The sequence below is a fragment of the Struthio camelus genome, chromosome 35, assembly GCF_040807025.1.
Source record: "Struthio camelus isolate bStrCam1 chromosome 35, bStrCam1.hap1, whole genome shotgun sequence".
In the NCBI taxonomy this organism is placed as follows: Eukaryota; Metazoa; Chordata; class Aves; order Struthioniformes; family Struthionidae; genus Struthio; species Struthio camelus.
In genome coordinates, this window is record NC_090976.1 from 1007219 (window position 1) to 1022366 (window position 15148).

General features: G+C 64.2%; 1 protein-coding gene across 9 annotated transcripts; it reads right to left on the bottom strand.

Annotated features, from left to right (window-relative positions):
- Nucleotides 1-744: 744 nt before the first annotated feature.
- On the bottom strand, nt 745-15082 carry LOC104151793 (NACHT, LRR and PYD domains-containing protein 1b allele 2-like). Of its 9 annotated transcripts, XM_068923676.1 has the most exons (16): nt 7491-7571; nt 6664-6810; nt 6258-6341; nt 6029-6148; nt 5812-5868; nt 5437-5472; nt 5265-5324; nt 4823-4884; nt 4276-4340; nt 3820-4043; nt 3367-3623; nt 3125-3247; nt 2356-2497; nt 1827-1907; nt 1575-1631; nt 745-1255 (listed from the first exon to the last, which is right to left on the bottom strand). In XM_068923676.1, exons 4-16 carry the CDS (start codon nt 6030-6032, stop codon nt 1002-1004), a joined length of 1422 nt encoding a protein of 473 aa, XP_068779777.1. In that variant the 5' UTR covers nt 6033-6148; nt 6258-6341; nt 6664-6810; nt 7491-7571; the 3' UTR covers nt 745-1001. The 9 variants fall into 9 exon arrangements, with proteins under 9 accessions (XP_068779777.1, XP_068779778.1, XP_068779774.1 ...); XM_068923677.1 differs by lacking the exons at nt 6258-6341; nt 7491-7571 and adding an exon at nt 15018-15082; XM_068923673.1 differs by lacking the exon at nt 7491-7571 and adding an exon at nt 15018-15055 and having other exon boundaries at nt 6029-6341.
- Between the last annotated feature and the right edge of the window lie 66 nt (nt 15083-15148).

The following is a 15148-nucleotide window of genomic DNA, read 5'->3' on the forward strand; positions in this document are numbered from 1 at the left end:
TGGGCACATGGCTGCTGCTAGTGCTTAGGAGGGAGTGAGCCTCCTGGGGAGGTAGTAGGAGCTTTGCCAAGCTCAGTGCAGGACAGGAGAGCAGTGAGTGTTGTTGAACTGACTCCAGGAAGGCTCCACACTGTCTCCCGTAATATCTTCATAGACACGCTGGCAAAGTATGGGCTGGATAAGTGGCCAGGGAGGTGGACTGAACCCTGACTGAGCTGGAAAGGAGCTTTGCAGAGAAGGATCTGGGTGTCCTGGTGCCACCAAGTTGACCATGAGCCAACAGTGTGCCCTGGTGGCAAAGAAGGCCAGTGGTATCCTGGGCTGCATCAGGAAGAGTGTTGCCAGCAGGTTGAGGGAGGGGATCCTTCCCCTCTGCTCAGTGCTGGTGAGGTCACACCTAGAGGGCTTGGTCTGCCAGTACAAGAGAGACGGGACCTACTGGCGCAAGTCAAGCCACAAAGATGATTAAATTAAGGGCCTGGAGCATCTCCCATAGGAGAGGCTGAGAGAGCTGAGACTGTTCAGCCTGGAGAGGAGAAGGCTCAGGGGGATCTTATCCATAGGCATAAATACCTGATGGAGACAGAGGCTAAAGAAGACGAAGCAAGACTCTCCTCAGTGACACCCAATGACAGGACAAGAGGCAACGGGGACATACGGAAATACAAGAAATTCCATCCAAACATAAGAAAAGCTTTTTTACTGCAAGGGTGATGGAACACTGGACCAGGTTGCCCAGCAGGGTTGTGTAGTCTCCATCCTTGGCAATATTCAAAACCTGACTGGACACAGTCCTGGGCAACCTGCTCTAGGTGACCCTGCTATGAGAAAGGGGGTGAGGGTAGATGATCTCCAGAGGGGCTTTCCAACCTCCACAACACATTGATTCTGTGATTCAGGGATGCTGCAATTTGTCAAGTCACTTGTGAGCTGCCCGGAGTGACTTTGCTCCTCTGTGGAAGGACTGTTCTGCATTGCAGAGCAGTCATTGCTTCCAGAAATTACTTCTCAAGGTCTTCAATGAGGTATGGGTGCTTCTTCTTCAGGGCTTCGTAGACGCGGTCCTTGCACTGGGAGGTCCAGCTCGGCATCAGCCTGAACAGCTCACGCATCCTACTGTGGGACGTTTTCTCCGCCAAAATTCTTTGGTATTGCTCAAAGTCCAGAACGTCCTCAAGCAGGAGATCCAGGACACCTTTCACTTCAACAACACGCTCAATCAGCTCCACTCGGTGCCGATCGACAAAATGTTTCTCTGGGGAGGCCGGAAGCTAAAGGTTAGTTGTCTACAAACACGCTGGCACTATCTCAGCTGCTGCACAGGTCACGGAGCAGCAGCCACTTCCAAGTGGGGTTTGTCTAAGCTAGCATGACCCAAGGAGGAGATGAACGGCACCATAGAATGCCCGTTTCTCTCTATTGTTAGCAGATAATGGCACCGCCTAGCCCAAAGCAGAAGCCCACGTGAAGGTCTAATTCGAGCTGGGGCTGTGCCAGGGTCAGTGCTGTGTTTTAGGGCAGGCGTTTGAGCCCCAGCCCCTGGTTTTGAGGCGTTTCACCCCCAAAGGTCTCACCTGTCGCTCCTAACACTTGAGCAGATGCCCCTGGGATTGGTCCTCTGTTCCCCAAGCCTGCGAGAGAGCAAGACAGAGCAGATGTGAGAGAGCAAGCAATGGGAGGGCCCAATGCTGATGAGGGAACTCAAACCTCACATGGTCGATGGGGCGCTGGAGAAGGCAGGGTTGGGGCAGACACACTTCCACAGGAGGCTCCTTCCCACAGGAGCACTGGGACACCCAGGCCACCTCCCAGCCTTTCCCTCCTACCTGGCCTGCTGCGCTGCAATCCAGGGATCCAGCAACTCGCACATGGCCCATCTGCGCCTGCCCCGCTGTGCATAATGTCTCCTGGAAAGAGGACGGCAACCAAGGTTGGGTTTTTCCACCACAGGGCTGCTCTCATTCCCGGCAAGCTAGTGCCATCAAGTGACAGTACAGCTAATTACAGCCCTATCAGGGATCAGCACAACTTGGTGTGAATAAGCCCTGAAAGAGGCTGGAGCTACAGATGATGTCCGATGAGCACTTCTGACAGGGAGATGAGATTCCATCACCTGGTTCAACACATGGGTATTGCTGGGAACTAACTGCACTAGAGTTTTTACCTAATTTCTGACACCGTCATAGCAAATATGTACAATCAAGCTTGTCACCCTTGGTTTCTTCTGTAGCCAGCAGAAAAAGAGACTTTTGAGGGGTTGTACTTCTGCATGAAAACACTTGTGCACTAGCCTTCCCTGCTTGGGAGATCTCACAGCATCGCCATGCTGGAGGTGAAAGGATGAGAGACACTTACCTTGCCTCAGCACCGTGTGCCACACGGACCTGGCCTTTCTTCTGTCTTTCAAACTGAGTTTGACTTTCTCTGCCATGACACCAACATAGATTTCACTGAAGATTTGCTGCTCATCTGCGCCTCTGAGATGGAAGTCCAGGGTCTGGTGGAAAGACAGGAATTGCTCTCAGCAGCTGCCCTTTCATAGCCAGCACAGCAGAAGAAACCAACCCCATGACCGTCCATCCATCGTCAAGCTCATCCATGCAATGGAGGAGCAGAAGAAACCAATCTCATGACCATTTTCCCTGGTCAAGCTCATCCACTCAACGGAGGAGTAGAAAAAACCTTGTCTTAGTGTATGTCCCCAAAATTTGGACATTTCATGTAAATGAACAGCTTAGGCTCCAGGTGGCAATTCCTGCCCCAACCTTAGACACTGATATTGGGATGGGAAAAAATGCATTTTGAAGGAATTAAATATTTGTCCTTGGTTGTAGAGCAGCCTGAGATGGCTCTTTCACCTGAGACTGCTGCATTTTTAGCAACAGAAGTTAGAGAAGAAAAATCGCGCTCTATAAACCTAAAGGGATCATAGAAAGGAATTGGAAACGCAGGCCATTATTTCTAGAGAAAACACTTCCTATCAAGGATGTTTACATAGGAGTTAAGGCTTGCGAACAGTGCAATAACTGTTGCTCTGCTGTGTAATTTGGTTTATTCCCTGTGCAAAATGCTCAAGTCTACCAGAAGTACCACCTCCTTTTCCTCTTTCCCAAATCCCAGTTACCTTGGGTTGTATGGCTACAGTCGGTGAGCCAGAAACAACATAGGACCTCCCACAGTTGAGATGTTTGGTCAGAGGCGGTTTATCCACCCGGTAGGACACGGACATCTCTTTCGCTTCAATCGCCTGCAGAAAGTCAAACGCAGTCAGTGCCGGGAGAGAAAGATGAGAAAAAACAGACATATATGCAGATTCAGACTCATTGGACATCGCCCAGCCTTGAAGGAGTGGTGCTGGGATCTCACCTGCTTTATGGAGTGGTCATCAGGGATCAGGTAGAGATGGAGGGTGACAGGTTCCTTCCTGGTGGCATGATAGATCAGCACGAGGGAGTGGAGAGGCAAATGGAGAACTGAAGTTATCTTCCTCCAAATCACCCCCAGAAAGGAGAAGCTGGGATCTTCCAGTACCGCGTGGAACGGCTGCACCTCCACTGGTATCTCCAGGACCAGCTTTCCACCAACAAAGTGGCCAATTCGCATCTCGGAAGTGTCGTCTTGTCCTGCCAGGAGGAAGCGAGGAAACAAGGTCTCCCTTCGCTGTCCCGCTAGAGGCTCCCACCGAGGGTTTAAACCGTGAGCCCGGAAGGGGGACTCCTAGACCTCGGCTTTGGAGGAGGAGGACAGAGAAGGAGGTGCGGGGACACAGCAAAGCCAGGGCACAGCTCGTCAGCCACGGCCACAGCTCGGCTGCTCTACCTCTAAGGCACACGAAGTGCGGCAGGTAGACGGCGCCCACGGCATCAGCCGGCTCTGCCTGGATGTTGAACAAGGGGCCAACAAACATCCATTTTTCAGCATCAGCTCCCCGCAGGTGTTGCCGCCAGGAGCCATATTCATATTTCAGACTGACTGCTGCCTTCACGTTGAAACACAGATCGGTTTCAGAGCACCGGAACGAGCCGGCACCGGGGAGAGAAACTCTGTGCGGCATAGAGAAGAGCTGGATCAGGGAGAGCTCAGGAGAACTAGCTTGAACCGACAATGTAGTTGATGTCCTGCATGAGCAGTGCCTAAAACCTGCCTCCTAGAGGTGCTGAGTGCTCTCAGGAACAGTAGCCAGCTGAGTTCAAGTAGGCTGTTCCTACCTCGATCCCACCACGCATTTGGCCGCTTTCCCCAAGACACACTGAATTTGGAGCCGCTAGCACTCACCTGTAGGCTCTCTTCTTGCCGTTCCCACGCCAAATGATCTCTGGCACGGTCACTTCTGGAAGATTCTGGAGACAGGAACGAGCATTAGCTTGGCACCCACCAAAAATGTCCCCTGAGCTCTGTGAGCTGCTGTGGGAGAAGGGCTTAGGACTGTTTTGGAGCGAGGAGGTAAAGCCCAGCCTTACAGTTTGCATCCTTGAAGGAGTATTGCATGCACAACAGCGATACCCAAAATCGGGGCAAGTGACAGGGAGGAAAGGCAGAGAGGATGGAGAGAATATGTCACACCATTCTCCATCCCCAGCTCAGTAAAAAGGCAGGAAAAAATTTAAAACCCATTAACCGTATCTCAGGCCCATCCCGACAGGTCCCAAGGGATCCAACATTGATGCATGTCTCTCCCACCATGTGAGCCAGGGCTGCCCAGGCGGCCAGACACGGCAAGCCACTGCTGCGGGCGTCTGACCCTGGGCGAGGTGACTCTTGGAGAGACAGAGAGGGACAATGGGGCAAAACCAGCAGAGCCGGTTTGACACACAGCTCCCACCTTGTCCCTCCGACAGTGGCTGCAACCATCTTTCTCCCTGCATTGGGCCAACAGGGAAACATCTGTTGTGGAAATAACAACAACAAAACGCAAGATGAGTCTTGAGGTTCTTTGCACTGTTGCAAGCTGATGGTCATCGCGTGTGAGAGCGGCTGCGCTCTCGCTCACGGCATGCAATGCTACAGCAACTGCACCGGGACCTCATTTGACCCCGTTTCAACCAAGATTGAACCCGGACCATCCTCTTCCACCTAGCTGAAGGTTGGATGATTTGTGTCCTGCCGTACAGGCGAGAGGTTGGTCCCACCAGGGCTGAGCCTCCGCGAAAGGCAGCTTCCCGTTTCAGCAAAATTAAGCGGGCCGGAAACAGGGTACAGCGCGAAGTGCAAAAAATGCCCACAGAATCCTTCTGGAGATGGGGGACGAGCTCAGCGCCACTCACCAGAATCAGATGAGTCGTCTTCGCCCGAGGAGCTGGACGAAAAGCCAAACCTGGACATTACTGAAGATATGAAAGAATAGGTTAAAAAAAAAAAAAAAAAGACGACGGGTGAGGTAAACTCTTAAAAACACGGAGCCTCGGCAGCGGTCGGAAACATGACCTTTTCATTCACCTGCGAGTGCAGCATCTTGCTGTAACTGGGACAAAACTTGAGGTCGTCCAAGGGTTTGTGGAGGATCAAGAGAAGAAAAAGTTCTCAAAATGCAGAGCCCATATCAGCTTTCTGCTAAACTCATCGCCTGCTGGTACAGCTCTGGGCAGGAGCCAGGCTGCCCCGTTCTCCATCGCAAGCAGGGAGCGACCTTGTGCCATCACAGAGGGGCTCAGGACCCGACTGGATCAAGCCTTGGTTTGAGGCCTACTTCAAGAGTTTGGACCAGAGACCTCAGGTGGTCGCAGCCAACCTGGATTGTCTCCACATTCCTATAATCCTACTGCTGAAATCGCCACAAAATCCCATCCCTGAGAGAATAAACATGTGGCTGACCTTCCGCTTCTCTCTCTGCCACTAGAGGAAAACCACATTCGTTGCTTCTGCTCATTTCTGGAAGGAAACACAGAGGGAAAATCAGTGGGAAACCTGCCACAGCGCCATGACGCAGGGAAGGGAGCCCAACCCTCCCGACGGACACTGCTAACCCTGCCCTCCAACCTCAGCCCCAGGTACAGGACGCAAGGAAAGAGGGCCAGAAGGTTTCACACACCCATTTCTGCACCGTTTTCGGCTTGGGAAGTCCTTGCTCCTTCTCAGAGTGACCTAGGTTAAACCTGCGAGGAGCTGGAGGAGCTGAATCCTATCAGGGGCCGGAGAAGGTAAATCCTACCTAGAGAGTTAGAGAAGGTAAATGTCACCTGGCAACTCAAACGTGAATCCCACCAGGATTAGAGAAGGCAAATCCCACCTGGAGAATTGAAGAAAAAGAGAAAAGTTACCTGGAAAATCAATTATGAATCCCACCGAAAGAGCTGAAAAAGCCAAAACCTACCTGGAGAGTTGGAGAAAAAGGTAAATCTCACCTGGAAAGACAGACAAGGTTGGATGAAATCAATCCTACCCCCAAAACTTGCAGGAAGCCAATCCCACCCCAAAGGTTGGATGACATCAATCCCACCCTGAAGGCGGCGGGTACGGTGAATCCCACCAGGAACGCTGGAAGAGGTGAATCCTCCGCCAGAAAGTTAGAGAAGGTCAATCCCAAACAGGAAATCGGACAAGGGCAATCCAGCGGGGAAAATCAAAGCACGTCAGTCCCGACAGGAGAGCGGCAGGAGCCGAAACCCACCCAGAAGGCTGGGGAAGGTCAATCGCACCCCGAAAGCGGGACAAGGTCAGGCCCACCTGGACGGGTGGAGAAGGCTGACGGCAGCTCGGAAGCTGGATGAGGCCAATCCCGCCCGGCACGGCAGAAGTCGTCGATCGCAGCCCCAAAACTGGATGAGGAGGCTCCGCCGGCGAAAGCGGGAGGAAAGCGGCGCCCCGGGAAGGCTGGAAGAGGCCCAGCCCGCCCCCAGCTCATGGAGTCAGCCGCCGTCGCCCCGGCCCCCGTGACCCCCGGCCCCCCAGCCCCCGGCCCCCGCGCACTGGGCCCCCGCGCACCCGGCCCCCGCGCACCCCCGGCCCCTGCGCACCCCGCGCCCCACCAGCCCCCGCGCACCCCGGCCCCCGCGCACCCCCAGCCCCGTCCCCCGTGTCCCCCAGCCCTCGAACACCCCCGGCCCCCGCGCACACCCGGCCCTGTCCCCCGTGTCCCCCAGCCCCCGCACACCCCAGCCCTACGCACCCGGCCCCCGCGCACCCCCGGCCCCCGCTTCCCCCAGCCTCCCCGTGTCCCCCAGCCCCCCCATGTCCCCCAGCCCCCTCGCGGCCCCTGGCCTCCGTGCACCCCCGGCCTGCGCACACCCAGCCCGCACACACCTGGCCCTCACACACACGTCACCCATGAAGACCTGGCCACCGTGCACCTGTTCCTCGCACACCCCATCCCACACACACCCCATACCACGCACACCCCGACGCTCACACTCCTGTCCCTCGCACACCCTGAGCCCCGCACAACCCCAAACCTCACACACCCTGACCCTTGCACAACCCAACTCTCGCACACCCCGACCCTCGCACGCACATCCCTCATACACCCCAACCCTCGAACACCCCGTCCCCGGCACCCTCGGCCGCCCACGGTTGCACCGCCGAGCTGGTGGCTGCTTTCACTTTTGGCCACTTTCGCTTTTGCTTCAGCCAGGAAGCGCGGGGGGGGGGGTAACAGTGCGCACCCCCAGCACACCCCACCGACAGGGCACCGCCCCGCACACACACCCCCAGCACACCCCACCGACAGGGCACCGCCCCGCACACACACACCCAGCACACCCCACCGACAGGGCACCGCCCCGCACACACACCCCCAGCACACCCCACCGACAGGGCACTGCACACACCCCCAGCACACCCCACCGACAGGGCACCGCCCCGCACACACACCCCCAGCACACCCCACCGACAGGGCACCACCCAGCACACACCCCCAGCACACCCCACCGACAGGGCACCGCCCCGCACACACACCCCCAGCACACCCCACCGACAGGGCACCGCCCCGCACACACACACCCAGCACACCCCACCGACACGGCACCGCCCCGCACACACCCCCAGCACACCCCACCGACAGGGCACCGCCCCGCACACACCCCCAGCACACCCCACCGACAGGGCACCGCCCCGCACACACCCCCAGCACACCCCACCGACAGGGCACCGCCCCGCACACACACCCCCAGCACACCCCACCGACACGGCACCGCCCCGCACACACCCCCAGCACACCCCACCGACACGGCACCGCCCCGCACACCCCCCCAGCACACCCCACCGACAGGGCACCGCCCCGCACACACCCCCAGCACACCCCACCGACAGGGCACCGCCCCGCACACACACCCCCAGCACACCCCACCGACAGGGCACCGCCCCGCGCACACACCCCCAGCACACCCCACCGACAGGGCACCGCCCCACACACACACCCCCAGCACACCCCACCGACAGGGCACCGCCCCACACACACCCCCAGCACACCCCACCGACAGGGCACCGCCCCGCACACACACACCCCCAGCACACCCCACCGACAGGGCACCGTCCCGCACACACACACCCCCAGCACACCCCACCGACAGGGCACCGCCCCGCACACACCCCCAGCACACCCCACCGACAGGGCACCGCCCCGCACACACACACCCCCAGCACACCCCACCGACAGGGCACCGCCCCGCACACACCCCCAGCACACCCCACCGACAGGGCACCGCCCCGCACACACACCCCCAGCACACCCCACCGACAGGGCACCGCCCAGCACACACACCCAGCACACCCCACCGACAGGGCACCGCCCCGCACACACACACCCAGCACACCCCACCGACAGGGCACCGCCCCGCACACACCCCCAGCACACCCCACCGACAGGGCATCGCCCCGCACACACACCCCCAGCACACCCCACCGACAGGGCACTACCCCGCACACCCCCAGCACACCCCACCGACAGGGCACCGCCCGGCACACACAGACCCCCAGCACACCCCACCGACAGGGCACCGCCCAGCACACACCCCCAGCACACCCCACCGACAGGGCACCGCCCCGCACACACACACCCCCAGCACACCCCACCGACAGGGCACCGCCCCGCACACACACCCCCAGCACACCCCACCGACAGGGCACCGCCCCACACACACACCCCCAGCACACCCCACCGACAGGGCACCGCCCCGCGCACACACCCCCAGCACACCCCACCGACAGGGCACCGCCCCACACACACACCCCCAGCACACCCCACCGACAGGGCACCGCCCCACACACACCCCCAGCACACCCCACCGACAGGGCACCGCCCCGCACACACACACCCCCAGCACACCCCACCGACAGGGCACCGTCCCGCACACACACACCCCCAGCACACCCCACCGACAGGGCACCGCCCCGCACACACCCCCAGCACACCCCACCGACAGGGCACCGCCCCGCACACACACACCCCCAGCACACCCCACCGACAGGGCACCGCCCCGCACACACCCCCAGCACACCCCACCGACAGGGCACCGCCCCGCACACACACCCCCAGCACACCCCACCGACAGGGCACCGCCCAGCACACACACCCAGCACACCCCACCGACAGGGCACCGCCCCGCACACACACACCCAGCACACCCCACCGACAGGGCACCGCCCCGCACACACCCCCAGCACACCCCACCGACAGGGCATCGCCCCGCACACACACCCCCAGCACACCCCACCGACAGGGCACTACCCCGCACACCCCCAGCACACCCCACCGACAGGGCACCGCCCGGCACACACAGACCCCCAGCACACCCCACCGACAGGGCACCGCCCAGCACACACCCCCAGCACACCCCACCGACAGGGCACCGCCCCGCACACACACCCCCAGCACACCCCACCGACAGGGCACTGCACACACCCCCAGCACACCCCACCGACAGGGCACCGCCCCGCACACACACCCCCAGCACACCCCACCGACAGGGCACCACCCAGCACACACCCCCAGCACACCCCACCGACAGGGCACCGCCCCGCACACACACACCCCCAGCACACCCCACCGACAGGGCACCGCCCCGCACACACACCCCCCAGCACACCCCACCGACAGGGCACCGCCCCGCACACACACCCCCAGCACACCCCACCGACAGGGCACCGCCCCGCACACACACACCCAGCACACCCCACCGACACGGCACCGCCCCGCACACACCCCCAGCACACCCCACCGACACGGCACCGCCCCGCACACCCCCCCAGCACACCCCACCGACAGGGCACCGCCCCGCACACACCCCCAGCACACCCCACCGACAGGGCACCGCCCCGCACACACACCCCCAGCACACCCCACCGACAGGGCACCGCCCCGCGCACACACCCCCAGCACACCCCACCGACAGGGCACCGCCCCACACACACACCCCCAGCACACCCCACCGACAGGGCACCGCCCCACACACACCCCCAGCACACCCCACCGACAGGGCACCGCCCCGCACACACACACCCCCAGCACACCCCACCGACAGGGCACCGTCCCGCACACACACACCCCCAGCACACCCCACCGACAGGGCACCGCCCCGCACACACCCCCAGCACACCCCACCGACAGGGCACCGCCCCGCACACACACACCCCCAGCACACCCCACCGACAGGGCACCGCCCCGCACACACCCCCAGCACACCCCACCGACAGGGCACCGCCCCGCACACACACCCCCAGCACACCCCACCGACAGGGCACCGCCCAGCACACACACCCAGCACACCCCACCGACAGGGCACCGCCCCGCACACACACACCCAGCACACCCCACCGACAGGGCACCGCCCCGCACACACCCCCAGCACACCCCACCGACAGGGCATCGCCCCGCACACACACCCCCAGCACACCCCACCGACAGGGCACTACCCCGCACACCCCCAGCACACCCCACCGACAGGGCACCGCCCGGCACACACAGACCCCCAGCACACCCCACCGACAGGGCACCGCCCAGCACACACCCCCAGCACACCCCACCGACAGGGCACCGCCCCGCACACACACACCCCCAGCACACCCCACCGACAGGGCACCGCCCCGCACACACACCCCCAGCACACCCCACCGACAGGGCACCGCCCCACACACACACCCCCAGCACACCCCACCGACAGGGCACCGCCCCGCGCACACACCCCCAGCACACCCCACCGACAGGGCACCGCCCCACACACACACCCCCAGCACACCCCACCGACAGGGCACCGCCCCACACACACCCCCAGCACACCCCACCGACAGGGCACCGCCCCGCACACACACACCCCCAGCACACCCCACCGACAGGGCACCGTCCCGCACACACACACCCCCAGCACACCCCACCGACAGGGCACCGCCCCGCACACACCCCCAGCACACCCCACCGACAGGGCACCGCCCCGCACACACACACCCCCAGCACACCCCACCGACAGGGCACCGCCCCGCACACACCCCCAGCACACCCCACCGACAGGGCACCGCCCCGCACACACACCCCCAGCACACCCCACCGACAGGGCACCGCCCAGCACACACACCCAGCACACCCCACCGACAGGGCACCGCCCCGCACACACACACCCAGCACACCCCACCGACAGGGCACCGCCCCGCACACACCCCCAGCACACCCCACCGACAGGGCATCGCCCCGCACACACACCCCCAGCACACCCCACCGACAGGGCACTACCCCGCACACCCCCAGCACACCCCACCGACAGGGCACCGCCCGGCACACACAGACCCCCAGCACACCCCACCGACAGGGCACCGCCCAGCACACACCCCCAGCACACCCCACCGACAGGGCACCGCCCCGCACACACACCCCCAGCACACCCCACCGACAGGGCACCGCCCCGCACACACCCCCAGCACACCCCACCGACAGGGCACCGCCCCGCACACACCCCCAGCACACCCCACCGACAGGGCACCGCCCCGCACACACACACCCCCAGCACACCCCACCGACAGGGCACCGCCCCGCACACACACACCCCCAGCACACCCCACTGACAGGGCACTGCCCCATACACACCCAGCACACCCCACCAACAGGGCACCGCCCCGCACACACACACCCAGCACACCCCACCGACACGGCACCGCCCCGCACACACACACCCCCAGCACACCCCACCGACAGGGCACCGCCCCGCACACACCCCCAGCACACCCCACCGACAGGGCACCGCCCCGCACACACACCCCCCAGCACACCCCACCGACAGGGCACCGCCCCGCACACACACCCCCAGCACACCCCACCGACAGGGCACCGCCCCACACACACCCCCAGCACACCCCACCGACAGGGCACCGCCCCGCACACACACACCCCCAGCACACCCCACCGACAGGGCACCGTCCCGCACACACACACCCCCAGCACACCCCACCGACAGGGCACCGCCCCGCACACACCCCCAGCACACCCCACCGACAGGGCACCGCCCCGCACACACACACCCCCAGCACACCCCACCGACAGGGCACCGCCCCGCACACACCCCCAGCACACCCCACCGACAGGGCACCGCCCCGCACACACACCCCCAGCACACCCCACCGACAGGGCACCGCCCCACACACACCCCCAGCACACCCCACCGACAGGGCACCGCCCCGCACACACACCCCCAGCACACCCCACCGACAGGGCACCGCCCCGCACACACACCCCCAGCACACCCCACCGACAGGGCACCGCCCCGCACACACCCCCAGCACACCCCACCGACAGGGCACCGCCCCGCACACACACCCCCAGCACACCCCACCGACAGGGCACCGCCCCGCACACACACCCCCAGCACACCCCACCGACAGGGCACCGCCCCGCACACCCCCCCAGCACACCCCACCGACAGGGCACCGCCCCGCACACACCCCCAGCACACCCCACCGACAGGGCACCGCCCCGCACACACACACCCCCAGCACACCCCACCGACAGGGCACCGCCCAGCACACACCCCCAGCACACCCCACCGACAGGGCACCGCCCCGCACACACACCCAGCACACCCCACCGACAGGGCACCGCCCCGCACACACACCCCCAGCACACCCCACCGACAGGGCACCGCCCCGCACACACAGACCCCCAGCACACCCCACCGACAGGGCACCGCCCCGCACACACAGACCCCCAGCACACCCCACCGACAGGGCACCGCCCCGCACACACACCCAGCACACCCCACCGACAGGGCACCGCCCCGCACACACACCCCTAGCACACCCCACCGACAGGGCACCGCCCCACACACACCCCCAGCACACCCCACCGACAGGGCACCGCCCCACACACACACCCCCAGCACACCCCACCGACAGGGCACTGCCCCACACACACACCCCCAGCACACCCCACCGACAGGGCACCGCCCCACACACACCCCCAGCACACCCCACCGACAGGGCACCGCCCCGCACACACACCCCCAGCACACCCCACCGACAGGGCACCGCCCCGCACACACAGACCCCCAGCACACCCCACCGACAGGGCACCGCCCCACACACACCCCCAGCACACCCCACCGACAGGGCACCGCCCCACACACACACCCCCAGCACACCCCACCGACAGGGCACCGCCCCACACACACCCCCAGCACACCCCACCGACAGGGCACCGCCCCGCACACACACACCCCCAGCACACCCCACCGACAGGGCACCGTCCCGCACACACACACCCCCAGCACACCCCACCGACAGGGCACCGCCCCGCACACACCCCCAGCACACCCCACCGACAGGGCACCGCCCCGCACACACACACCCCCAGCACACCCCACCGACAGGGCACCGCCCCGCACACACCCCCAGCACACCCCACCGACAGGGCACCGCCCCGCACACACACACCCCCAGCACACCCCACCGACAGGGCACCGCCCCGCACACACCCCCAGCACACCCCACCGACAGGGCACCGCCCCGCACACACACCCCCAGCACACCCCACCGACAGGGCACCGCCCCGCACACACACCCCCAGCACACCCCACCGACAGGGCACCGCCCAGCACACACACCCCCAGCACACCCCACCGACAGGGCACCGCCCCGCACACACACCCCCAGCACACCCCACCGACAGGGCACCGCCCCGCACACACACCCAGCACACCCCACCGACAGGGCACCGCCCCGCACACACACCCCCAGCACACCCCACCGACAGGGCACCGCCCCGCACACACAGACCCCCAGCACACCCCACCGACAGGGCACCGCCCCGCACACACAGACCCCCAGCACACCCCACCGACAGGGCACCGCCCCGCACACACACCCAGCACACCCCACCGACAGGGCACCGCCCCGCACACACACCCCTAGCACACCCCACCGACAGGGCACCGCCCCACACACACCCCCAGCACACCCCACCGACAGGGCACCGCCCCACACACACACCCCCAGCACACCCCACCGACAGGGCACTGCCCCACACACACACCCCCAGCACACCCCACCGACAGGGCACCGCCCCACACACACCCCCAGCACACCCCACCGACAGGGCACCGCCCCGCACACACACCCCCAGCACACCCCACCGACAGGGCACCGCCCCGCACACACAGACCCCCAGCACACCCCACCGACAGGGCACCGCCCCACACACACCCCCAGCACACCCCACCGACAGGGCACCGCCCCACACACACACCCCCAGCACACCCCACCGACAGGGCACTACCCCGCACACCCCCAGCACACCCCACCGACAGGGCACCGCCCGGCACACACCCCCAGCACACCCCACCGACAGGGCACTGCCCCACACACACACCCCCAGCACACCCCACCGACAGGGCACCGCCCCACACACACCCCCAGCACACCCCACCGACAGGGCACCGCCCCCCGCACACACACCCCCAGCACACCCCACCAACACGGCACTGCCCCGCACACGCGTTCCCACGGCGTGCTGAGTCATCGTGCCCGGGCCCAGGCGTCCGGGGACCCCTCCTCCCCCCGGGGCCCAGGCGTCCTGCCCCCCCCCCCCCCGGGTGCCCGGCCGTTACCTCAGGGCCGGCTCGGCCGCCTGGGTCCCACCCGCCTTCCCGCGCCGGGGACTACAATTCCCAGCAGGCAGCGCGCGGTCGCCGCCGTCATGACGCCATGACGCCATGACGCCAGGTCGGCAGGTCGCCTG

What these genes read in the sequence shown, in the direction of transcription:
- LOC104151793 (XM_068923677.1), bottom strand. An exon ending in GCACACGGTGCTGAGGCAAG is followed by an intron (nt 1,908 to 2,355) that starts GTAAGTGTCTCT and finishes TCCTCTTTCCAG; the next exon opens with GAGACATTATGCACAGCGGG. An exon ending in ATTGCAGCGCAGCAGGCCAG is followed by an intron (nt 1,632 to 1,826) that starts GTAGGAGGGAAA and finishes GCTCTCTCGCAG; the next exon opens with GCTTGGGGAACAGAGGACCA.